Source organism: Acanthochromis polyacanthus, chromosome 21 (genome assembly GCF_021347895.1).
Source record: "Acanthochromis polyacanthus isolate Apoly-LR-REF ecotype Palm Island chromosome 21, KAUST_Apoly_ChrSc, whole genome shotgun sequence".
Classification (NCBI taxonomy): domain Eukaryota; kingdom Metazoa; phylum Chordata; class Actinopteri; family Pomacentridae; genus Acanthochromis; species Acanthochromis polyacanthus.
In genome coordinates, this window is record NC_067133.1 from 24,208,271 (window position 1) to 24,235,275 (window position 27,005).

At 38.6% G+C, this 27,005-nt stretch overlaps 1 protein-coding gene across 1 annotated transcript in view; it reads right to left on the reverse strand.

The window, feature by feature from the left end:
- Positions 1 to 7,383: 7,383 nt before the first annotated feature.
- LOC110965450 (rho GDP-dissociation inhibitor 1-like) overlaps positions 7,384 to 27,005 on the reverse strand; it is a 65,927-nt gene continuing 46,305 nt past the window's right edge. The window contains exons 4-6 of the mRNA XM_022214511.2: positions 15,663 to 15,739; positions 11,169 to 11,232; positions 7,384 to 9,724 (exon numbers count right to left, since the gene is read on the reverse strand). Coding sequence (XP_022070203.1) covers positions 9,528 to 9,724; positions 11,169 to 11,232; positions 15,663 to 15,739 — 338 coding nt within the window. The 3' untranslated portion in view covers positions 7,384 to 9,527. The remainder of the gene's footprint in view (positions 9,725 to 11,168; positions 11,233 to 15,662; positions 15,740 to 27,005) is intronic.

A 27,005-nucleotide genomic window follows, 5' to 3' on the forward strand; every position in this document is an offset into this window, starting at 1 on the left:
GTGTAGCCTCTCACTACATGCTGTCTTTGTTATATGCTTTGTGGAGATTTCAACACTAGAGTGATTTTTCCACCTGAGTTTATTTCACTTGGATATGTTTTTTTCATACTTCCTATATTGTTAACTACATTTTTTTTTATGGTTCCAGCTTATTAGATGTGAATATTTGTTGTTTTCCTTTGCAATTATTTACATATTTTAATTATGTTGTATAACTTTAAGGTTTGGACCAAACAAGCATTGCAAAGGTGTCATTTCAGGCTCTGGGCAATTGTGATGGCATTACTTACATTTTAAGATTTTTATTTTTATTTTTACAAACCAGACAATCACTCAAGAAGCAGATTAATCAATAATGAAATATAAGAATGCAGGAAATATAAGATTTTCTTCAGCCTGCTCCTTTTTTGAGCAGGGGTGTGTATGGCATAACATGTGTGTATGACTGGTCATCTGATGATCATAAAATGTGTATTTCTGTGCTACACATCCTTGACGAAATAAATAAATAAATAAAATCTTCTTAATAATGCATGATTAAGAGTATTTCAATATTAAAGTATATCTATAATAATAGCGAGTACTTTCATTTTCAATACTTTAATTGCACTTCCCTGATCAGACTAAGAAGCTTTTAATGCCAGACCTTGTAAAAAAAGAAACTTTTACAGTGCAATATTATTAGTTTTACTTGAGTAAAACATCTAACTACTTCCTCCACCACTGATTAGTGCATGCATTGCATTTTGATACCCAGTCAAAGGGCTCTGCTATCACTGACTATCTTGTGTGACATTTGGACATTGTGCAGAGCTCTATCAAACGCTAAGTGACACACTACAAATACTGTGTGTCTGTAGCTGTGAATGTGTTTTATCTTCAGTCCTGTAACAAATTGGGAGTGTCCAGGATATACATACAGTTACAAACCTGACCAACCATTTGCTTTGCCTTCAATAACAGTATTTTGAAAACCTAAATCTTAATCTTCTTTATGGACTATAATGAGCTTTTGGGATTATGGCAACCTGAAATGTTCATCATTTTGACAGAGGGGATTATGTTTATTGAATTTGTGTTATTTGTTTCTGCTCTGTCCAGGTGACTCACCCATAATTGTGATGGTAATAATCCCTCACCTCGACCTCACCTCAATGCTTCTATCTGACTGGGGTCAACGGCTCCAGAGACAATGTGGTATAATGAGCATGTGATGTTTGAGGTAATGGTGAAATACATGTAAAAATACATGCACAAAATTCTAAATTTTGTGCATGTATTTTATCCAGTATTAAGATGATTTGCACTTTATGGTCACAGTACCTACTCTGTTATCTCCTGTTGATACCAAGTTGTGTTTTCTGATTGTTGTAATTATTTTTATCCCCCAGGTGTAGCAGCCTGTATGCTTCCAGTATGTTTGATCAGTCAATGAAGACAAATCTCTGGACCAGTAGCTCCAAGGGAAAAAGGAAGTCCTGACGCTGCAGCAAGGATATTTGGAGAACAGATACAGTAGGCTCTAAATTTAGGGCCTCACCCATGCATTGATCTTTTTTGAAGCATACATTTTTCTGTGCGGTTTCAATTTCAGGTCACTGAAAATGGAGGTATTTGAAAACTCCTGATGGGATGAAGCTTTTCAGAAACTCTGTTTGATAAACAAACTTCCCATGGCGCCACACAACTGCAACGGTTTTAAATTTCAGTGTGGTGGTTCTGGCTGTTGCCATCTTTACTCATCTGATTATGCGTTGTCTTCTCCTTACTCATAATTCAGTTAGAAATTCGTATTTTCCATACGCAAGGTGCTACTAATGAACGTTGTCCACTTGGTGGACGTGCACTAGCGAGCCACTAGGTGGTCACATGACAGCTGCTTTACCATTCAGTCCTGTAGAGGCATTGAATCAACATGGCAGCTCAATCACAAGCTTTCTCTTTTTTATAAAAACAGTGGCATGAAAAGCATTTCTGAAAACATTTGAGGCGAGAAATAGATTGTGTAGTTGCTAAATCTGTCCTCACATTGGTTCAACAATGACTAAATTAGCCATTGTACGAAAGGTTCGTGAGGAGTGCTTGAGAGTACCTCATCGCTTGATAGCCCTGCCACACTACCAACATGAACTTGACAGATCCTGTGGACATACACCATGAGAGAAGCTGTGGTGGGTCATGTAAATGTCTTCATGAACTTTCCTGTGACAGCAGACACTTGTCTCGCATTATTTTAATAATAAAACTGTCTGACAGACAGTAACAAATAACAATGATAACAGAAATGGGGATAACCGTGGGAAATGGAATGAAGGGGGTGACACGTGACACTAATGTCTAAAGGTATGCTATTTTCTTCATCAGTAATGATGAAGATAATTTATGATTTAAATAAGGTTCATCTGGACAGTCTGAACCTTAGACATGGAGCCAAAGTGCCGGTAAATTTAAGGTGGACCAAAGAGGTGGCGTAGCCCTAAAAAATTCAGTTTAGCCAATCCTACGACTTTGCAATGCCAGGTTAAAATGGAAAACTTGAGCTGCACGTTCAGAGTGAAGCCTAATAAGCATTAAAATGTCAATTGCAGCTTCTCAAAACACTTCTGCAACAATGTCTATTCTCAACGTTAATCATTTCTCCAAACTAATTCCTTGTTATACTATGACCTCCTCATAGGTCAAAGCTAAAGCATTTCGTGACAACTGTTTGAACATATCGTGCAAAAACACGCTGGTGTCACATTGGTGCAGACTCATCCAATAGGTAATCCCCGAACACCACCTGGTATAAATGTGTCTGGAGCTAAGAAGATCAGGAATTAAGCTAGAGACCTACCTGGAATTTCTATTACTCTTACATAAGTAGCATTTCATAAGCTAATCTGTCCCCCTGTGTGTGCGTATTAATCTGTCAGGTGTTACCACAAAACGGGACTCATGACAAATGCTTCAGTCAGATGATGGAGGAGGAAGATGATGAAGAGGTTATGGGCTGAACTGACCGATTCTGAAGAAGGATAGACACATTCATATTAAGTCATTTGTGGATATATTGTATTCTCTTTGGTCCACATACAGGGGTTTTTCAGCTTTTTGTTTGGTCCACGTGAATAAAGACGTGTGGATTTTTTATTACTCTGGATGTTGCAGACTCTATGTGTTTCAAACCAACTTTTTCCATCTTGGATTTATCTTGTGCACAAGTTGCACGTTTGGAAGTCTTGATGCAGATTGGAGGCAGTCTGAATGTGTCAGCAGTAGCAGCTTTTTGGGAGGTCTTATTTGGGGTCTGCTCCCTCAACAGATGTGACTTCAGGTGGATTCAAGTTGTCTAGTTAGAGTATATTTAATTAGAGTGAATTATACCCAGTTTGGTTGGTGATACTGGCTCTAGAAGCATTATTAATTTCATGAAAAACAAGAAAGCCTTTTGTAACACCTTCATTTTGGCAAGATGTTGCATTTCTCAACAGACCGTTGTCTCATCAGACGCTTTGTAAACTGTCTGTCCACCCTGGATAATAAGTCATATCTGCAGGCTCGTTGTGAGGAGCCAATAATGACCTCGGACTGGGGTGTCCCTCTGCTTCTGGCTCTGCTTGTTCTGGCTCTGATCTACTCCTTCATCTACCTGCCGGCCGCAACCCAGCGAGCGCTGCTGGAGCAAGCGCTCAGCAGCAACAACACCACTACTGCAACTGACTGACTCACAGATGGAAAGACTGACAGATGCTTTGTAGGTGGACAAGAACAGCTGCCTCCTGCACAGACTATCACAGTGCAAATACCGTGGATCAGCTTGATTCCAGGTGTGAATTTTCATTAAGACTGCCTTACTAGATAGGAAATGTACGTACAGAACCCTTTCTGGATTGAAAACTGGCAGGTAGGAGGGAAACATCTGTACTGTAAAATTTGGAGTTGCAAACATGCACAGTGAGTTACTCAGAGAATAAGAACAATATGTATCCAACTTACTGTTTTTAAGTAAAATTTTAGAAAAACTGGTTTTTAACCAAGTCAATGACTTTTTAAATAGAATTAACATTTTAGAAAGACATCAGTCTGGTTTTAGGATGAACCACAGTACAAAGACAGCACTTCTGAACATTTTAAACGACATCAGGTGAAATATGGGTAATAAAAAACTCAGTGTTGGTTCTACTGAATCCAGGTGTCGCTTTTGACACAGTAGACCATCACATTTTATTAAACAGAGTCAGACACCGGATCGGCCTCTCAGGTACTGTTTTTAACTGGTTCAATTCTTACCTCACAGGCCGATATTTTTATGTAAGTATGGATATGTGTTCCTCAGGAACCCATGAAAGTAGGTGTGGGGTTCCCCAAGGTTCAATTTTAGGTCCCATTCTTTTTCATCTGTACATGCTACCTATTGGGGACATCATCAGGAGACACGGCATCAGTTTCCATAGCTACGCTAACGATACACAGCTGTACATTGCCGTGTCTCCTGATGACACAGGGCCGATAGATACCCTTTTAACTGTATTTTAGACATCAAGTCATGGATGGCAGTGAACTTCCCACAGCTCAGCCATAACAAAATTGAGGTTTTAGTTATAGGTCCTGAAGGCCAGAGAGAGGAACTTTCATTAAAACAATATGATTTTAAACTGGCAGAATTCATAACAAATCGGAGTGTGATTTTTGACTCTGAGCTGAATTTCATCCCAAATATTAAAAATATAAAAAAAATAGGTTTTGATCATGTTAATATAGCCAGAGTCTGCCTGTTTCTCTCTCAGGCCAGTACAGAGGTGCTAATGCATGCCTTTGTCTCTTCTCATTTAGATTGTCCTGCTCTCCGGTCTTCCCAAAAACAGTATTTTAAATCTCCAGTCATTACAGAACTCTGCCACACATGTGCTGATGAGAACCAGAAAACGGGCCCACATTACACCACTTTTAAATTTGCCGCATTGGCTTCCCGTCCACTTCAGGATTGATTCTAAGGTTCTTTCATTAGGTTTTAAAAGTGTTAGTGGCCTTGCGCCTTATTTATCTGATCTTCTTTTAAGATATCGACCCTTGTGGATCCTGAAGTCCTCTGGCAGCAGCCTTTTATCCATACCAAAACCCAAAACTAAAACCCACAGCGAGTCGGCATTCAGCCATTATGGCCCCCGCCTGTGGAACAGCCTGCCAGAGAACTTCAGGACTGCAGAGACTGTCGACGTTTTTAAAAGAAGGTTAAAGACACATCTTTTTAATCAGGTTTTAAATTGATCTTTTGAATCCTTCTTATGCTCTCATCATTATGTCATTACATTATCTTATATTATTTCACTCTTTTAAATTTTCACCTTTTTACTTATCTTACATCAGACCTTTTATTCTATCCCATATTTTAAAATTTTTAATTTTTAACTCCAGTGTTTCCTCAGGGGGGTCCTCCACAATGGGGGCTGTATCCGGTCTGCTGCTGGGGGTGCTGTCCATAGGTCCCTCGGCCTGGCTGGTTGGTGGGCTCCCCATCTCGGTGTGGGGGTCCCCCTGACTGTCAGGACTGCGCTCCTAGCAGGTATGGCCTGCAACTCCTCCCAGTGTGGATGGCCCCAGTGGTGACGTTTTTCACAATCGTCAGTACCATGCCATGTCTCCCTGTGTGTGTGTGTGTGTGTGTGTGTGTGTGTGTGTGTGTGTGTGTGTGTGTGTGTGTGTGTGTGTGTGTGTGTGTGTGTGTGATGTGTGTGAGTGCATGTGTAGTTGTGTGTATATGTGTATATATGGAGGGAGGGAGGGATGGATGGGTTTTGTTGTTTTTAATGTTTTAAATGTTGTAAAGCACTTTGTGTTGCATTTGAATTGTATGAAATGTCCATCCATCCATTCTCTATACACCGCTTTATCCTCACTAGGGTCGCGGGGGGTGCTGGAGCCTATCTCAGCTGACTCGGGCGATGGCAGGGGACACCCTGGACAGGTCGCCAGTCTGTCGCAGGGCTACATATACAGACAAACAATCACACTCACATTCACACCTACGGGCAATTTAGAGTCATCGATTAACCTCAGCATATTTTTGGACTGTGGGAGGAAGCCGGAGTGCCCGGAGAAAACCCACGCATGCACAGGGAGAACATGCAAACTCCATTCAGAAAGATCCTGGGCACAGGCTGGAAATTGAACCAGGGAGCTTCTTGCTGCAAGGCGAAAGTGCTAACCACAATGCCACTGTGCAGCCTGTATGAAATGTGCTATATTAATAAAGTTTGACTGATTGCTTGAATATGTATAAGTGTGAAAGATAGGACAGTTTCTTAAGTTCTAACAGGAGCTATTCTTTCCTTTATATGGCTTAATGCATAATTCAATAAACCATCTCACTGCAGTACGAGTTCTATGAATTTCTTGACTGTCTGATTGGACGTGTGTGTGTATACATACATATATATATATATATGTATATATATATACATACATATACATATAACTGTATACTTGTACTGTGTAGCTTAAGTTGTGATTGTCTTCATATTTCACATTATTTTGACAATGTGATGTAATAAGGTAGACAATAAAACCATGGTTTACTCTGATTTTCCTTCCATTACAAATAAAAATTTCACAAGTGCATCTGTGTGAATTTATCCTCCATGTCAATGCTTTATGAGGCACACTGGTAGACAATAACAAAGTAAATTTACTTAAGTATTATTACATTTTCTTTACTTCAGCCATTTCTTTTCTACTTCTTCTCCAGTACATTTGAGAGAAAAAATGCACTTTTTACTGTACTACATTTATGTGACAGCTTTAGTTAGTACCTACTTTGCAAATTTAGATGTTGTACACAAAACCTACAAACTTGTTTTCTGGTAAATTAAATTACCCAACAAGCCATATGAATACAATTTAAATGATTAATCAACTGATCTATTAATTAATTAACAAAAAATTGGCAACTTTTGAAAATCTTTCAAAACACCTGTGACAGAATTGATCATTATTTATGGAATGTTTATATATTAAAACATTCAATTAGTAAGAAATCAATGGATAACTAGCAGATTAAGCAAAAATGTAAATAAGAATTTGTTGCAGTTGGAAATGAAATGTAGTTCAACCTCAACCAACAACAGTAAAGTAAATAAACTAACAATATCGTAATGATATGATATATAATGGGATAACAGTCAAGGAGGCATTTTTCTGTATTGAGTTATTGTGTTTTTAATACTTTGAGATTGTTTTTAACCTAAAACTGTTTAAATGCAGAACATATGCTTGCAATTGAATGCTTTTACAGTGTGATATTAGCACTTTTATGCAAGTAATCACTGACACGCCATGGGAAAAAAGTTACCCATTTTGCAAAGAGTCTTGATTCTGCAAAACATATACCCCAAAGGAGGCATCTTACTGGTTGTTTGAATTGCCTTTATTAAAAGATACAGAATACCAGATTCGACACCAATATTTGAAGATGCAGCACTTGATTGTTACAGGCTGAGGCTTGAAATACACTCAGCTTCTTCTAGCCACCAGTACCTTTAAAACTATCCCATTACCTGGCAACCATTGACATCTGGATATTGCGTCCGTATTATTTATTATTCTTTAATTACGTTAAATCTTCGAGTAAAGTTGTAAAAAAGGAAAGAGAGAATCTTGCTAAACCATGCAACACCCAACAAGCCAACATTTACAGTTAGTCTGAGACCACAACGATTCACTCAAATGGTATTTCAATGTTCAATATGTTCGGCTACAATGACAATATCATATCTAAACACAATAATGATATTCCTTATTTTTTAAGGGACCTCAGTTTGTCCCCTGATATACTTCTCTGACAGAAATCCAGCATCTTCCAACGTCAAAGCAGAGATTTATTCACATCTTGTGTCCTTGATACAGGAGGAAGGGCTAACTTTGTTCATTGTTATGGAGTGAGTAGTATCAAATCCTAAAGGACACACATGCATCTCTTTCTACAATATACACAGTTCAGTTACAGTCATTCATTGGTGTGCTCTACAAAGAATTGAGAACACTGGTGCATCGAAAGCAAACAGAAATTTCAAAATACAGCTCGTCCAAGTTCCATAAAACATAAAAATCTTTGTAAAAAAGCGGTTATTGGTGTTTTTCATTCTGGTTTGAAAACACAATGACGGTTTAGTCAGAGGCTAATTTCATTTTAGTGGTCTAAAACTTTATTTTTTTTACTTTCTGAAAAGATTAATATGTCAAATGGAAATAATAATGAAAATGTGGAATTTAGTAGAAGTCAAAACAGTTGTTTGCATTATGGTATAAAAGTGAGAGAAAAGGAAAAGTAAAAAAGAAAGAAGCATGCAAACAAAATATCAATGTAAAAAAGATGCATTTACATATCTGTTTCTTTAATCCTCTAATGCCCTGTTGCTTTTAACCAGGAGGTACAATGATGCCTTTGATTCAGCAAGTTATGGCAGAATGATCATCTGTTATCATTTACTGTCTCTGGATTTTTTGAAACGGAAAAAAATAACACAAAACCTGAGTGATGAGGAGTCTTTTTCTATCATGTTTAAGCTGCTTTATGTGTGTTAATTTGTGTTAAACATCAGACGTGATGGTTGTTCTCCAAGCAGATGTTACACTGAATGAAAAATAGGTTTTAAAGTAGCTTAATTGCCTCCTTCTGCAGTATTTAACTGTGCAACACCAGCATGTATTTTTTCTATCATCTATACTTTTATTTCTCCCCCTGCAGCCTCCTATTTTTTAACCAAATCTACTTACACCCCCTGTTTGAAACAGGTTCTAATTTATTTGAATGAGAAAGTGTCTCAAAACTTTTGACAGGGGGTGTATGTATGAATCCAGATTTCTTCCTGACTCTCTAAAAGCATTCTGCATTGACATATTTCATCTCCTCTCTTTAGGAAACTCTGCCAGTCAGATATTAAATGTCTGCTTCACACCGTTCAGGGCATCTTCTTTCAGGATGCTGAACAATGTTGCAATAAATCAGAACAAATGGATGTTCCAGGCTACAGCATCATCATCATCATCTGCAGTTTGTTGAGGTGTTTATTTAATTTCAGCTGTAAAAAAAAAAAGATTTTGCCGTGTTGATATTCTGTTTCCCTTTACGCCCTAAACTGACTAAGCTCAGTGTGTATACCTGACATGATGAGGAGGAAAGCTCAGAGAAACTGAAAACAATAGAAGAGGGAGATTTCAGCACGTGATGATTCAGGATAGATTGGATCACATGTAGTTATAATGCAAGGACAAATGGCAGAAAGAGACAGGGATTCTCTTCCCTAAATGTCCTGGTCAGACTTTTAGAGGACTGCATTTAGTGCATTAAACAGACCAGGAGGAAAATGTAGAAGAGAAGAGTAAGGAGGAAGAGGAGGAGGAAGACTAGAGCTACCTGTCTTGGCCAGTGCAAGGCTGCTCTATAGCATGAAGAGAAAGAGGGTGAGAGAGAGGAAGGACAAGAGGGGATGAAGGATAGGTGTTAAAGAAGGGAAGAGAGAAACATCATCTCCCTCTCACACTCTCCGTTAATTCCAGTCCTTGCTGATGTTAAGGTTCCACTCCCAGGATAAGTAGACGTTCTTGTCGTCATCGATGAAGCAGGACTTGATCTGATACTGGCCGCGGGACATCAGGCCTTTAGGAGCCTCATCAGCAGGGCATAGAAATTCCTGCTCCTCTGCCCGAGGGCCGTAACTTCCCACCATGCACACCACCTTGCTCACTGAGGGTAGGTATAAAATGACAGTTTAGTGACCTCAGCCTGCATTGATCATACTAGCAAATGTAAAATGATCTGACAAATCTGTTTAGGACTTGGGGAGGACTACAGAATACGTGAAAAAAGTAGTCTTGTCTTGTCTTGCTCCAGAGGAAGCACAGTGAAATATGATAATATGATCAGATAATGTAATCTGATAATGTGACTTGTGAACAGAGTTAGAAAGAAATTAGCTGCTCATCTCTGCTTGAGGCTACTAGCTTTTGAAACATCCAAATCTTCAGCTGTGACATCCAAATCTTTATCTTTAAAAAGAGACATGTCCTTTTTGAGTCTCAAAGATTATAGTAGTAGAATGTTAATCTCTGTTTCTTTTAAATATAAGAATTAAATCAGCTTTTTTCATATCTTATAGTTAAAAAATGGTTTTAAATTGATTTAAAAAAATCCCGTTAGATATCAAAAAAGGTGGGAATACAGAATGAATATGCAACCTTTTACATTTATTTGCAATTTGGTTTGAACATTGACATTACCTGCTACTTTTTCCCCCCATTCATTCAGGATGCAAACACTTCAAATGGAACTAGCACTGATGTGTATTTGCAATACTTTTTACGCAACTTTGGCAAATACTCACAAAAGGATTTCGTGAGAAGTCTTGTTTCCTTTTTCCTTCTTCCTTTCATTTCAGCTAATTCACCACAATATAGATAAGATATATAGTGGCTTGTTGTATTCTGATATCAGTGTTAATATTGTCCGATACACATCAATGTTAAAGTTTTACCTTTACAGAACAACGCAGGAAAAGACGCTTTTGATAATTTAGAAATGGGGTTGTCACATAGCGCAGTATTATAGCAAAGCAGCTCCAAATTCATGTTTAAATTACTCTCGGGGCTGTCGGCTGCATGTGCTACCGAGTGCATATCGCACCTGAGCACACAGTGATGCAGAGCCAAATGGCGTCTTATGATTGATACAACAATATCAAAAAAATTTTTACTACTTAAATTGGTATCACTATCAGCCATAAAAATCTAGTCAGGAGTTAGGCTTTAATTGTAAATGCTGTTGGAGATTAATTGGAATTAATGCACAAACAATAATCTTTTTAAAGACTAAAATTAGAGATAATTAAACAGTAATTGCTGACTAAATTGCCAATGATTTCTCACTCTTATGTCTCATTTACTTGGTAAATCTGTCACATTGTCTTTACACTGTTGTGCTTTCATTCTTGTACACCTGCATGTAAAGAAATCATTCACCTACTCAAAAAACAGGATCCTGAAAAGGATGTGTCATGATAGAAAAAAGGCATATCTTGATGAATAAATGATTTTTTTTCTTGGTCATGAAACTAGAAACATGCTTATTCTTCTCTACAAGTGCACATGATGGTAAATTTCATTTAATCATGCATTGACTGAGCTGAACTCACTTCTTACTCCTTTTCTGTAAGTCACATGACGGTACTTCAGACCAGATACGATTTCTCTGTTCACCTGCAGACAAGCACAGTTTTGAACATTTTGATTGGTTGAAACTTGAAAATAAAACTCTCCCTTCAGTGCTTTCAGGTCATTTTTGCCTTCCACAAGCCAAATCTGCTTATTTGCTCCCAATAGATTTTAGGCAAAAGGTTGGATACAAGAGTTTACCTGCTGATCACATGGTTGACAGACAGAAAAACACACTTTAAATCATATTTAGTGTCCATTTCACTTAAAAGTGTTAGGGAGAGTCTAGGTGTTTGTCAGAGGAAAGTGGAAAATGCAGCTTAAATCCACATAGACACATTTCGACACACGGAAACTCAACACAACAAAATTATACATTTAATAACTTTAGAGAAACTCTTTTTTTAAGTTGCACATATTCATCCAGACCCTCTTTAACAGCTTTCAAGTATGATTTTGTGCTGATGACATTTTTCAGATGAGACCACAGCTGAAAACACTGTTGACGTGAACTGTTCATGGGCTGTTTGTCTGCAATAGCATGTCTTCTAAATCGAGTCTAGTTGTTTTTCCGAACAGTTTGTTCCTATAATGGAGAGAGGTCAACCTTTGGGTCTAACTGAACCTAGACATAAGTAACAGAATAATATAAGGAACATTTTTGGTGTTTTTCGTGAAAAAATGAGAAACACTCCTTTATGTATTGCTCATATAACAGCAGCAGCAACAACAACAAAAACAAAATATAATTCTATTTAATTTATATTAATTATTTATTGCTTCAATGTTATTTATCATAATAGATTTAAATCTGAGTTTGGTTGAATTACTTTGAAATTACTGAATGCAAATTATGTGACAGTTTTTGTAAGTATTAATTTAATCCATTGGACTACAAGAAAATGTAATCTGAATACTTTCCTTTGCAGTTTATACTAAAAATTAATGCTACAGAATTTTTTATTTTACTGCAATTAAAATTAATTTTTGGTAATCAAAATGTACCGTTGGTTAAGTCAAGTTACTTTCTCACAACTACAGGTGCAAAAGTTCGGGCCACATGAAGGACTTTGTTCTTGTAATGCCAGAGGAACACTTACTCAAAACGGTTAATCTTCCATTTGAGTGCGAATAAAAAACAATAAAAATTCCAATATCCAAACACCATCATCAAAAAACTAAATCAAAAACTCGCTAAGTTACTAAAACTGGCAACCTGAGTGGAATACACTGAAATACAGTAGTGCTCTTAGGTTCTCAGTTATTAACAGTTATTAACATTGTTTATCATTCAAAAAAAGTTCTATAATTTTAAAGTCAAATGCAGTCAGGCAACCCTTTCGATGTAGCTGGGTGATTTTTTTCTAATCTGGGCTGCTGATAGCTACTTATTCTGTTAATCTCATTTCATAATTTAATCCTGATTACAGTTTTATCCGTTACTGCCCAACCTTGGTTTCAGTAAGGTGAAAAGAATCACGTGTCAAAGGGAGAACAATTGGAGAAAAAAATGTTGCTATTGATATTACTTTTAGTTATACGGCAGTGAATTCAGCCTGACCCTATGATGATGTGAAGCCTCTGTGAATGAAACACTTTTAAACAGCCTGTAGTGATGCTATTTGTCCAGCAAGTGTCCTCACAACACAGCAGTCATTTATTTAGCATTTATTTAACCAGGTTAGTCCCATTGAGATCAGAGATCTCCTTTACAAGGGAGACCTGGCCAAGAGGGCAGCAGCAGTTACACTGAAATATCAGAAGTGAACTGTTACCTTTGTCAGAATGAGGAAACATAACTCTGCTGGATGCTTCCTGTTTTTCTAGCTTTAATATAGTTATAGGAGGCTACACTAGTAGGCTTCTAAGACCAGCACTCAATTTTATTCTAGCCTTATTTTAGCTCACTTATTTTTATTTTAGTAACGCATCGTACTTACACTACAGTTCAAATATTTGGTGGCACTCAGACAATTTTATGTTTTCAATGAAAACCCACACTTTCATAGCCTAGCCGCGCGAGACAACCCACGGCAACGAATTTAATTCTCTGCCAGGGTGGGTCTAGTTACCCTCCAGAAGGCTCGAGGCTGGATTCTCCTAAAACTGGCCGGACGAATCACCATGAAGTGTAGAGTCAGAAGGCGGGCGTAACGAAGTGACGACAGAGGCGTGACGATTCTGACAGAAACAACCAACGCACAATAAACAGTTATCTTTTGACTCGGCTTTGGCCACAGCCCTTAGAGATCTGAAGCTAAAATTCAACTTGAAAGATAAACAAAGGACAGCACTGAAGAGTTTCATTGAGAAGAAAGACGTATTTGAACTTATGCCGACGGGATATGGCAAATCCTTAATATACCAGTTGGCTCCGCGGCTCCGCTGGTTGGGAAGCTAATGGGACTTAGCCACAATCCGCCGGTGCTCTCGGAACTACGTCAGCCTATTCGTTGCGTTGATTGGTTGTATACCTACCCAATTGCTGCAGAGGGATTTGATAGACAACCTTTTAGCCCACCTCCCTCCCTGTCGAGCTTCCCTAGAGCCTTGTGCCTTCAGAAACATGGGTCTAGCGTGGCTAGGCTAACACTTTAATTCATCTGCTAACAAAATTGTACAAGTGTTTTCTAATCATCAGTGAGCCTTTCAACACTATCAACACTACAACCATTAGCTAACACAAGATACCATTCAAACACAGAAGTGATGCTTGCTGGAAATTGGGCTCTGTACTCCATGTAGATATTCCATTAAAAATCAGTTGTTTCCAGCTAGAATAGTCATTTACCACCTTAACAACGTCTAGACTGGATTTCTGATTGATTTAATGTTGTCTTCATTGAAAAGAACAACTGGTTTTCTTTCAAAATTAAGAATATTTATAAGTGACTCCAAACTTTTGAACGGTTGTGTATATCTTATTGTTTTTCTACTTTTTGCGTGCTGCATTTCTTATGTTTGAACTTTTTGGGGAAGGTTTCTGAGCAATATCTGACACAAAAATTTCCTTCGGGATTAACAAAGTTTGGAACTTGTCTTGTCTTATTTGGTATGTTTTGTTTGGTACTTAAACAACCTGATTTGTTTTGTTTGTTTGTTTTGCATCATTGAGTGTAATTTGTATTATGTATTTTGTCTTGCATGTCCTATTTGCTTTAGTTTTAGTTTTAATCATGACCTTCCAGAAAACTGCACATCAAAATTAGTTTTTGGCTAATTCTAGTACAATGTATCAAATGGTATCATTCATGTTTAATATTGTACATGGTTAGATACAATTAGTTTTAGTGTGCAAATACAAATATCTGTGGGAATGAAATTATAGCTCTGCCTGTGTTTGGTCATAAACAAAATGCTGATATCGTAATGGCCCTAAAAGAAAAGTCATCATCAAAGTGATTCCAGTTCATTCTGAGAAGAACATGAAGGTCATGCCCAACATTTCACAGTGATGCATCCTTCTAATAGCTGCAGAGACATTTAGCCACAAATAGGATCACAAATGGAAATCTCATGGTGGTACGAGAGGAAAATTCAGAAGATCAACAAAGTCATGAGGCTGTTTATTTCCACTGCAGGAGCTCTTAGGACAGTTTAGAATATCCTTTATTAATGCTAAGATTCAGGGCCTTTTATTGGCAGAAAAACGTAAATACACTGGAAAACTGTCAGGCAGAGCTACATGCTGATTGGTTAAAGACAAGTGATATTTTTTTGTGTCAGTTGTGTCCTTTTTCATCAATAATGTCTGCTGTCAGGACTTTAATAATGAAAAAGCTGTTGGGTTCTACACTACAATGAAAACAGAAAAGCTGAAATGGCTGATTAGGGAATCATTTGTATGAATGTTTGCACTTGTCTTGAGTTCCTGCAGGGGAAACCTACATATTAAGACACATCCATCTGGCCAGTATGGATGTACAAAATTCATGGCTATCCATAATTTGGTTGTTGAGATATTTGAAGGAAAATAAAGATGTCAACTCACTGGTGACGCTGAAAGTTAGAGGAAAGAGATAAAATCAGCAGGCTTCATCTGTAGGATGAATTTTTGTCTCAGATTTCTTCTTAATTTGTCAAACTTTGTTGAGATATTTCAGTCTGGACCATCAGTTTCAAACTGTTGGTTTGTCGACTGACAAACCAACAGGCTTCTCATTGATTAACCCCCCAATATAACAATAATCAATTGTCTGATTGAGAAACTTACTTACTGAGATTAAACAGCATCTCCAGGAACTCTTACCGGCACTATAAAATTAAACAGCACTGAAAAACTCATTAAATATGATAATGGTCTTGTTTGATGTTGTGGTTTGATTTTATACTTCATGAGATGGTGGCTGACTCAGCACAGTCCCTTTCATTCTCTTTATCACTTACAGTAAATACCTGATCATCTGTTATATACACAGCAATCCATCTGCAGTTTAATGCACAGTAAATCCCTCCATTTGCCACATCCATCTTACCTTGAAGTGGATCTTTAGTCTATATTTCACTCCATCCTGTAAGGTGAAGCTCTTCTCCTTCAGAGCGCTCAGGTCTCCTGCACAAACAACAACAAAGAGACAATAAAATATGCTCTAAATGACACGTATAACTCTGTCTGCATGATGATGACAACATGCACAGTGACTCATTATAGAGTCACACTGTCACTGACTCACATAGAAAGAAATGTAGCTCACATTTTTCATAGCAGGAGTTCACAAACATTTACAAAGGGCACCTTCAACCTCAAATACTGTACAGCCATGGCCATAAGTTTGGACACAAGTACCATGACGCTTGTGAATCTTAGAAAATACCTACAAAATTGTCACTTACAATACAGTACACAACTCCTGAGAACTATATTAAGTTTCATATTTAAAAAAACATCAAAAGAGTTTGGTGTCATTTTGTTATTCTTACCAAATTCGGTTGTGAAAGTACTGCATTTTTTTTGTTATTTTCTTCTAATATTATGTTTTGGGAACAAAGTTGTTCCAATTGTTGGAATTTATTGATAATATTATATCCCTTGTTGATTTGTTGACTAATTAAACTGGTGCTGTCAAAAAATATTAGTTATGTTCTGTAATAGACATCAAAACAGACATAGTAAGTCATGCTGTGTCCAAACTTATGGCCATGGCTGTATATTATGAAGCAATGCAATATGGTATTATTTTTTTCAAATGAATGTGCATTTATTAAATTTACACTACATTTGAAACTTAATTATTAATTGGAAATTCTGTCTTCATTTATATCAACTGTAACATCAATGGCAATCTGTAATCACTGTTTTATTTGCTTAAGGCAGGCAAATATTTCAAAGTTTTTGGTTACATTAAAGTCTCTTACAATATATAGAAACCATAAAAAACTTACAATATGACCGATACAATCATAATACACCTCCTATGATAATGACAGTATCATGATACAGCAATTTCATGATACTTAGTAAATTGCAAGATAATCATTAAAGGTCTGACTCACATACAAAGAAATGTAGCTCACATTTTTCATAGCAGGACTTCACAAACATGCACAAAGAGCATCATCTTCAGCCTCAAACACCACATGTATTTGTATTTTTGTACAACACTTTAACAGATAATAGTTTGGGGTCTTTTTTATAGAATTTTCAAGCAATACTACACAATATATGCTCTAAAATGATGCAATGCAATACAGTTTTCTTTCAGTTTCATGGACTGTTTTAAAATGAACACAATTTTTTTTTTTTTTAAATACACTGTAAGCTTGGTTTTTCAAGTTTGTCTTTATTTTTCTCTAATGTAATATTTGGGAAGATCTGAAATCATAGATTGTTATTTTTCTTTTGCTTGAGGGAGCAAAATGTTTCAAAGCTTCAGGTTGTATTAAAGTTATTTAAAAAATCCATCCATCCATCCATCCATCCATTCTCTATACATCACTTTATCCTCCTAGGGTCGTGGGGGGTGCTGGAGCCTATCTCAGCTGACTTGGGCGAAGGCAGGGGACACCCTGGACAGGTCGCCAGTCTGTTGCAGGGCTACATATACAGACACACAAGCACACTCACATTCACACCTACGGGCAATTTAGAGTCATCGATTAACCTCTCTTCTTGCTGCAAGGCGAAAGTGCTAACCACTACGCCAGTGTGCAGCACTATTTACAAAATATACTGATAAAATATATACATACTATAGTGATTATGATGATATTACAATATAGTAATTCTACAGTACTCGTTATATTGCACAATAATCATTTAAGACGCATCATGATATCTGTGTACGTGACAAAGAAAAAAATACCCTCAAAAAAGGCAAAAAGTAAGCAAGAAAATCAAGAATTATGTACGCATTGAAAGTATAGTGGTGTCGATGTGAGTGTGTGTTATCATTATTGTTCAATTCTATTCATGTGTCAGTTTAATTAATTTGCTGTCTTGATGTGCACTGACCTCCATTTTCCTCCTGTGAGTTTCGTCTTCAGTGCAATTTAAATATTTTCTGGTCATTATTCCCTAATTTAATATACATAATCAACAAATAATCCTTACTCTGGTTAGTCTGTTTAGAGTGAAAATATCAGAATATTGTCACAGCCTCAGGCTCAAGATAGTGGCAGTGTTGTCCCCTCCCCCTTCCTCTGTTTTAGCCTGGTGTGTGCAGGTGGTGCTGGAAGCAGCAGGTGTGCCTCATTGTCCAATCAGCCTGATTGGCGCGAGCAGGTGGGAGAGGATCCAATCGCCACTCTTCAACCATAAAAGCAGGTTGCAGTCACTACTCCACGCTGGACTGTGAACAACCACTATCTGGTCTCTGCCTCACCCTAGACTCCTACCACAGCCATTGGCCTCCATCACCATCTGGATTCCTGGACTTCTTCACCCCGTGAACTGGACAACCTGCCAACCTCAGAAAACCACCTGCCTTCCACACGCTGTCACCTGCCTCGACCATGCCACCTTCCCTCCCCAACTCTGGACCCCCAGCTACAGCCATGTTTCCCTTCATCTCCCTACTATCAGCTAAGTTCCTCTACTCCGGAGCCAGACTGTAGCTTTATTTATTGTAGTTGTTTTGATAGTCTGATTGGCTCGTATAGGTCGTGTTATTTCCTGGTTTAATTCCAGTTGACTTTCGGTTAGCATAGTTTTTGTATTTCCTGGTTAAACCTACCAGTTGCTTTTCCGGTAGTGTAGTTCGGGATATTTCATGACTTGTTTCGACAGTCTATTCTGATAGAATAGTTCTTGTAATTGAAGAGTTCATTTGCAAAAACAGGTAACTCGGGTTTTCAGAAAACTAATTTTTTTTTACTTGAGATAATAATAATAACACTAATAATTTATTTTTCTCTATTTTGTCATGTATTTTTCTACTGAGTCAAATCCACTCAACTTCAGTTTGATATTATCTCAATAAACAATAAAAAAAGTTTTCTGAAAATTTATCAAAATGGAGTTATCTGTTTTTTGCAAATTAACTCTTCAATTCCTGATTTATCTCACCAGTTGATTTGTCACTCTGTATAGCTCGTTTTCTCTCAATTAACTTGTTAGTCTTTCCTGCCTGGGTCTTGCCTTTTGTGGCAAGGTTAGCTTCTGTGTTTTTCCAGCATTGTGTCATTATCCATTAGTGGGCCTTAGCGTTCTTCCAACTTCCGTAGTTAACGGTGACGTTAGATCACTTCTGTTTGTAGTTCTTTGTTTAAATTTGTAGTCTTTGCTCTCTGTCATTTGCTTATTGTAAAGAAACCTTGGGGATTTTACATTGTGTCGTTTCTCATTTCCCTTACACTTGAGCCTCACTGGTGAACCGTAACAAATATATCTATTTGCTGTGTCACTTATTCTGTTTTTATATATTCCTCATTCCTCTTCATATACATTTGTATTTGCGTGCACAGCATTAGAAGACAGAGCAAATACATTCTATAAAAAATACAGTGTAACTGCCACATTTTTATTTCCCTGTATTTTCTGTGTATTTTGCTGTTATGGTTTAATGCCACTAGTAGGCGCTGTGGCGCGAGAGTAAGCCTTTGTATGCTGAGTAAGGTTAATTTCACGTGAAGAAGCGATCTCAGAGAGAGAATTAAGTATGAGAAAAACTAAGACAAAAGGTTAAAAGTTGAAGGAGATTTAAGATAAACAAGAAGAAAACCCAAGCTAATTCCTCTCTCGGTACTCAGCCAACGAGGTATTTTGTCTGTTTTATTATGTAGTAGTTTTATTTTGTCAGTTGTCTTTGTTTTCTTTAAGCTAATTGTTGTCTCATCTGTGTTTTTAGTTTTCACGGTGCTATTTATGAATCGGTGGATTCAATAAATTCATCAGTTGGAGAAAGCCACTTGTGTCTGTCGGTACCTGGAGGAATTATAGTGAAAACTGGGACTGATCTGCGCGAGTGGAGAGCACATGGCGAGGCAGCATGACCAAAGGAGCAGCAGTCTTGTCGGAGCGCGATCAGCACATGCATGGAGTGGAGCTGTGAAGGGACAGTGGAACCGGGAGCGCGCACGTGACCAAAAGCACGCAGTTTGAAGAGCAACACTTCAAGATAAGGCCATAAGAAACTTGGGCACTCATAAGTTAAGAGTTTGTCAAAGCTAAAGGGCATGTTTAAGGGTTGACTAATCGAACTGTGAATGAAAGTGAAGTCCTGCCATCCCAGTTTTTCTGTTTATATGTCACAGCTACCGTAAGTTTTAAGGCATACAAGTTGAAGAACGAAGATATCTGATTTCATTTTGGACATTTGTGACAGTCAAGTGAATGCTGTATTTTGTTTTATGGTTTTTTAAAACATAATTCATATTTTGAGAGTATTTAAGTTGATTTAAGAGCAATCTAAGTTGAATTCGTATTTCCTTAGTAAGGTTACAAGTTTTATTATATTTAATTTCCCCCTTGATTACAAGGGATAAGAAGTTAATATTTTAAAATACCTACAGCTCGAGCTAACTTCAACTGTACATAAGGTGTTTTCACAATTGAGGGACAAGTTAATGTTGATACATTAATATGACTGAGCCAAGTGAGCCCACAGTTAGCGTAGAGGTTAGGGCAGACCTCCCAAAACAGTTTGAAGAAGAACAAGTCACGGATCTAAGTGAGCAGCAAGAATTGTTGCAACCAAGAAGAAGCCAGAGAGTGAAAACACTCACAGAGAAAGGAAGAGAAATGCAGGATGAAAGAATTAAAGGACTCCAGCAAAGATTTAATTACAACTATGAAAAGTGGAGAACATGTGCTAAATCATCCAAGCAGCCTCTCTCTCTCTCTCTCTCTCTCTCTCTCTCAGACCCCTTAAGTGAAGACCTACTTCAAGACATAATTGGTGATGTTGCAGGTCTAAGAGCGGACGTCACTAAGGTGTATGATGAGTTGCGAAAGCTCACCCAACCAGATCAAGAGACACGTCGCAGAGTGGATCTTTGTGTGGAGATCTCAGGGTTTATTGTAAATAGAGCAACCAATCGTTTGAATGGAAAGATGGAAGAGGATAAAGACTGGCCAGATGCTGGCTCCCTCTTTCAGACAACAAGTAGTAAGTCAGGCTCCTTTAACACAAGTAAGAACGTGTCTGAGCATTCAAGTAGATCCTCTGTTAAGCATCAAGAAGCTGCAGCAGAAGCAGCTGCAAGTGAAGCTGTTCTGAAAGTGTTACAAGAACAAGAAAGGGAACAGCAAGAGATTCAAAGACTTGAAGCTGAAAGTCAGGAAAATGGCTGCAGAGCAAGAAGTGTTGGCTAAACAAAGGCGCTTGGAAAGAGAAGCAGAGGAACTTAAGCTGAGAATGCAAAGGGAAGTTGACGAAGCAAAGTTAAAGGCTCAACAAGATGAGGAGCATGCATCTTTGTAAAAAACACTTGAAGAAAAGAAAGGTACAACACCTGGAAAAGGTTAAAGATCTCAAGGCAGCACAAGCGAGGATGCAGGTGTATGACCGAATGAGTGTGACACAGGAGCATAAATTCATTGTAACAAAGGTTGAAACAGAAGTTCAAGATGATAAACATGTAAGTTTCCCATCTCTGCTTGAACAAGTCTTACCCCAAGCTTCATCCACTTCTACAAGTGATAGTACATCAGATCTTGTTAAGGTGCTAGCTAGTGCGCTGAGTGCTAGTCGTATCCCTGTCCCTGAACCAGCAGTGTTTAGTGGGGATCCCTTAAGATACAGTGACTGGAAACTTTCATTTCAAACACTGATAGAACAAAGGAACATCCCAGACAATGAGAAAATATTCTACCTTCGGAGATATGTGGGTGGACAAGCTAAGAGTGCACTTGAAGGATACTTCCTGCTTGGAACTGAGTCTGCATATGTTGCTGCATGGAAGATTCTGGATGAAAGGTATGGAAATCCATTTACAATCGCCAAAGCTTACAGAGACAAGCTACAAGCGTGGCCCAAAATTATTTCAAGGGACAGTTTTGAACTAAGAGATTTTGCAGATTTCTTGCACAGTTGTGAAGCAGCAATGGTTCACATCAAGTCTTTGGAGATTCTTAATGACAGCAATGAGAACAGAAAGATTCTTTCCAAGTTACCAGACTGGCTCACTGCTAGCTGGAACCGCAAAGTCATGGAAATCGAAGAACAAACAGGTCAATTTCCCATGTTCAGCCAGTTTGTCACATTTCTAACAAGAGAAGCGAAGATTGCTTGTAACCCTGTTACATCGCTGCAGTCACTAAAGCAAAGTGATCTTGACAAGTCAGAAAAGGCGAAACCCACAAGGCAGAGACAAGTTGGAGCTAAAACACTGACTACAACTTCACAAGAAAGGACACAACAGACATGTATATTCTGTAAGAAACCTAAGCACAGTCTATTCAAATGCAGAAGTTTTCTGGAAAGGGCTCTGTCAGACAGAATCAAGTTCATTCAGTCAGAAAAGCTGTGTTTCGGTTGTCTCAAACCAGGTCACCACTCGAAAGACTGTACCAACCGCAATGCTTGTGAAAGGTGCAGTAGACAGCATCCTACCTGTCTTCATGAAGATAGAACAAAAACAACCACCAGATAAGCCAAACTCAAGTAATGAAAAACCAAGTCAAAACGAACAAGCTCAAGAGCAACAAGTTACAGCCACAGCAACAACAAACAGAGTTGTCGGTCAAGAAAGTAACACACAAACCGCTGCAATCATTCCTGTGTGGCTTTCATCTTCTGCAGGATCCAAAGAAGTCCTCGTATATGCCTTACTGGACTCACAAAGTGATACAACTTTTGTTCTCAGTGAAGTTGCAGACTTGCTAGAGACAAATAAAGAACCTGTCAAGTTAGAACTTTCTACTATGTCTTCCCAGACTACAGTTGTTCAGTCTCACAGACTTCAAGATCTTCATGTTCATGGTTTTAACTCACGCAAGAGCATCGCTCTACCTTCTACATACACACAAGAGTTTATTCCAGCCAACAAAGCTCACATTCCAACTAGTGAGACAGCTAAAGCTTGGCAACATTTGGAACATCTGAAATCGCACCTCTCCAAGATTGTGAAGTAGGGTTGTTGATCGGATACAACTGCTCACAAGCTCTTCTTCCAAGAGAAATTGTGTCTGGCAAAGAAGATGAGCCATACGCTCAGCGGACAGATCTTGGTTGGAGCATCATTGGACAAAGTAATCCTTGTCTGAATTATGGAGATGCAATCGGGATTAGTCATCGCATTATTGTAAAGAAAGTCATCCCAGAGCTCGAACCCTCTGTAAAGCTTCAGAAGAAAGTCCACTATGTAAACAGGACAGATAGAGCTCTTTATTGTCCCGAAGGAAATTTGTTTTCACAAGCTGTCATGTCACAACATCATAACATACATACAAAGACAAAATTCACAATATTCACAATATGACACACAAAAATAAAGTTCAAGTTCAGCGCGGTGGCTTATTGAGGATGACGATAGCTGATGGAACAAAACTTCTGTTGTAACGGACATAATGCCATCTCAGTGCTCGAAATCTGCGTCCAGAGGGGAGGAGCTGGAACATGTGATGAAGAGGGTGTTCAGTGTCCGAAATTATTGATCTGGCGAGACGGACTATTGCCTTATCATTAAGTTCAGATATGTTAGGTGTGGGTTGATGTATAATTTTAGATGCAATACGTGTAATTTTAACAAGTCAAAACAAAAGTAAGAGATGTCACTCCTTCAGACATTATCAAAGAACTCGAAGCAGACTTCTCTGAGAGAGCCATCAATGACACTCCTGTGTCCCAAGAAGATTTAAAGTTTCTCAAAAACTCAATGAGAATATCAAACAAAATGAAAACGGCCACTATGAGATGCCTTTACCATTTCGCGACAAAAGACCCAAGTTACCAGACAACAAAATATGTGCAATGCATCATCTTAAGTGTTTGGAAAAGAGACTAAGAAAAGACAAAACATACTACGATGATTACATACATTTCATGGATGACATCATCTCAAGAGGTGACGCTGAAAAGGTCCCTGACGAAGAGTTAGAGAACAGTCCAGCATGGTACATACCACACCATGGGGTCTATCACCCGCACAAACCACGAAAGATCAGAGTAGTATTTGATGCCTCTGCCAAGTACCAAGACACTTCCCTCAACGACCATCTGTCCTGACCTGACGAATGCATTGGTGGGCGTTCTGTGTCGTTTTCGCAAAGGTTCTGTCGCATTCATGTGTGATATAGAGCGAATGTTTCACCAATTCCACGTCGCTAAAGAAGATCAGGATTATTTAAGGTTTCTCTGGTGGGAGAAGGGAGATCTGGAAGCAACACCAGCAGTCTATCGAATGAGGGTCCATCTGTTTGGAGCAGCGTCTTCTCCAGGCTGCAACTTTGGCCTGAAACACCTTGCAGCACAAGGACGAAGTCGATTCCAAGAGAATGCTATACGCTTCATACAAAGAAACTTTTATGTTGATGACGGCTTGGCAAGCGTCCCTACTGAAAGTGAAGCTATTCAGCTTATCAAAGACTCAAGAGAGCTATGCTCTATAGGAAGGTTAAGACTCCACAAGTTTGTGTCCAATAGTGATCATGTTATGTCCACTGTTCCTGAAGAAGAACGCGCCACAGTTAAGAATCTGGACATGTCTCTAAGTTTACCACGCATTGAAAGAGCTCTTGGAGTTGAATGATGCATCACATCAGACACTTTCAAGTTCAGAGTTCAAGTCAAGTCAAACCCACTCACAAGAAGAGGTGTACTTTCCACCGTAGCCTCTGTTTATGATCCCTTAGGCTTTATTGCACCATTTGTCCTTCAAGGCAAGCAGATTCTGCAGCAAATGTGCAGAGATAAGGTTGACTGGGATCAAGAGCTTCCAGAGCATTTAAAACCTCAGTGGGAGTCCTGGATCAAAGACCTTCCAAGTTTATCTGATGTTAAGATTCAAAGATGTTTTGTTCCTACAGATTTCGGACAAGTGAAAAGCTACGAGCTTCATCACTTCGCAGACGCCAGTGTCAATGGGTATGGCGCATGTACTTACCTGCGAGTCATTAACCAATCAGATCAAGTCCACTGTTGCTTAGTGATGGCCAAATCAAGAGTCACACCAACTAGAGTCATGACTATCCCTCGACTCGAGCTCTCAGCAGCAGTTGTTGCAGTTAGAGTCAGCGATCTACTCAAAACGGAACTTGAAATTCCAAATATTCAAGAGTTTTTCTGGACAGATTCCACTGTCGTTCTCGGCTATGTTAATAACGACGCCAGACGGTTTCAAGTGTTTGTAGCCAATCGCATACAAAGAATCAAGTCAAGCACAAAACCAGAGCAATGGGCATATGTCACGTCAGCGCATAACCCTGCGGACTATGCCTCTCGAGGTTTAACAGCGGAACAACTCAAGTCCTCAAATTGGTTCAAAGGACCAGCATTCCTCTGGAAAAGTGAACTACCTGATAGAGAAGTCAAGGTGGGAGAGATCAAAGAAAATGATCCAGAACTTTGCAAAATTTTTGTGTGTGCCACCAGTGCAAAGGAAGATGGAACCATTCTCGACAAATTTGAGAAGTTCTCTGAATGGTCCAGATTGATAAGAGCACTCACGATCTTGAGGAGAAAGGTCAAAGAACACAAAGGCAAGATACAAAAGAGCAAAGAAAGCACGAGTTTGGAAGAAAGAAAAGAAACAGAACTGTTTGTCATTAAACTTGTTCAAGAGAATGCTTTCACAAAGGAGATAAAGAGTCTGAAATCAAAGAAAACAGTTTCCAAGACCAAAGACAGTAAACTGTACAAACTAAGTCCATTTTTGGATGAAGAAGGAGTCCTCAGAGTTGGCGGACATCTGAGTCAGGCTGTGCTACATCCACATGTGAAGCATCCAGCAATACTCCCCAAGGACAGTCATATCTCAGTTTTGCTCATTAGACATTTTCACGCGAAAGTTCAGCATCAAGGTCGTGGAATGACAATGAATGAACTGCGAGCCAACGGTTGTTGGATACTTGGAAGCAGCCGTGCAGTTTCATCATGCATTTTCAAATGTGTCAAGTGTCGCAAGCACAGAAGGAAAACAGAGAACCAAAGTATGGGAGATCTACCAGTAGACCGGACAGAACCTACTCCACCCTTCACTTATGTCGGAATGGATTGTTTTGGCCCGATTTACGTCAAAGATGGACGCAAAGAGCTGAAGAGATATGGACTCATTCTAACCTGTCTATGTTCACGAGCCATACATATTGAAGTGGTAGACGACCTAAGTACAGACTCATTCCTCAATGCTTTATGGGCGTTTATTGCAATCAGAGGGAATGTTCGTCAACTAAGATGTGACAATGGAACCAATTTTGTTGGTGCCCAGAGAGAATTTGCAAATCTTATTAAAGATATGGATCAGGAGAAAGTGAAAGTACTTGGATGTGAATTTCTCATGAATCCCCCATCAGCAAGCCACATGGGCGGAGTGTGGGAAAGGCAGATAAGGACCATCCGTAGTGTTCTTTTAGCCATCCTTGACCGGTCAACAAAGACACTCGACAGTACATCTTTGAGAACCTTGTTGTACGAAGTTATGGCGATTATTAACAGCTGGCCACTCTCAGTAGAACATTTAAATGATCCTACAGGCCCTGAACCGTTAACGTCCAACCACATTCTAACTATGAAGTCAACCATCGTTCAACCTCCTCCAGGAGAGTTCATGAAAGAAGATTTGTATCTTCAAAAGAGATGGAGAAGAGTCCAATATTTGGCCAATGAGTTTTGGATTCGTTGGAGGAAAGAATATTTGCTCAACTTGCAACCAAGACAAAAATGGAATGCACACAGAAGAGATCTGAAGATAAATGATGTCGTGCCTCTACAAGAAGATCTTGCACCACGCAATGAGTGGAAGCTAGCCAAAGTCACAGATGTCTATCCTGGTATAGATAACAAAGTGAGAAAGGTTCGACTTTTGGTTAGTGAGAAGACACATGATAGGCACGGTAGACTTACAACTAAGACCGTTTCACTAGAACGACCTATACATAAAGTTGTTGTTTTACTTGAAGCTGACTAAGTTTTACAGTTATTTTCTACAATTGAACTATGTGTCAGTTGAGTTCAATCACAGAAATCCCACTGTTAGAGTTGTGAGATTTGGTGGGAGTGTAACTGCCACATTTTTATTTCCCTGTATTTTCTGTGTATTTTGATGTTGTTATGGTTTAATGCCACTAGTAGGCGCTGTGGCACGAGAGTAAGCCTTTGTATGCTGAGTACGGTTAATTTCACGTGAATCTCAGAGAGAGAGAAGAAGAAGCGATCTCAGAGAGAGAATTAAGTATGAGAAAAACTAAGACAAAAGGTTAAAAGTTGAAGGAGATTTAAGAT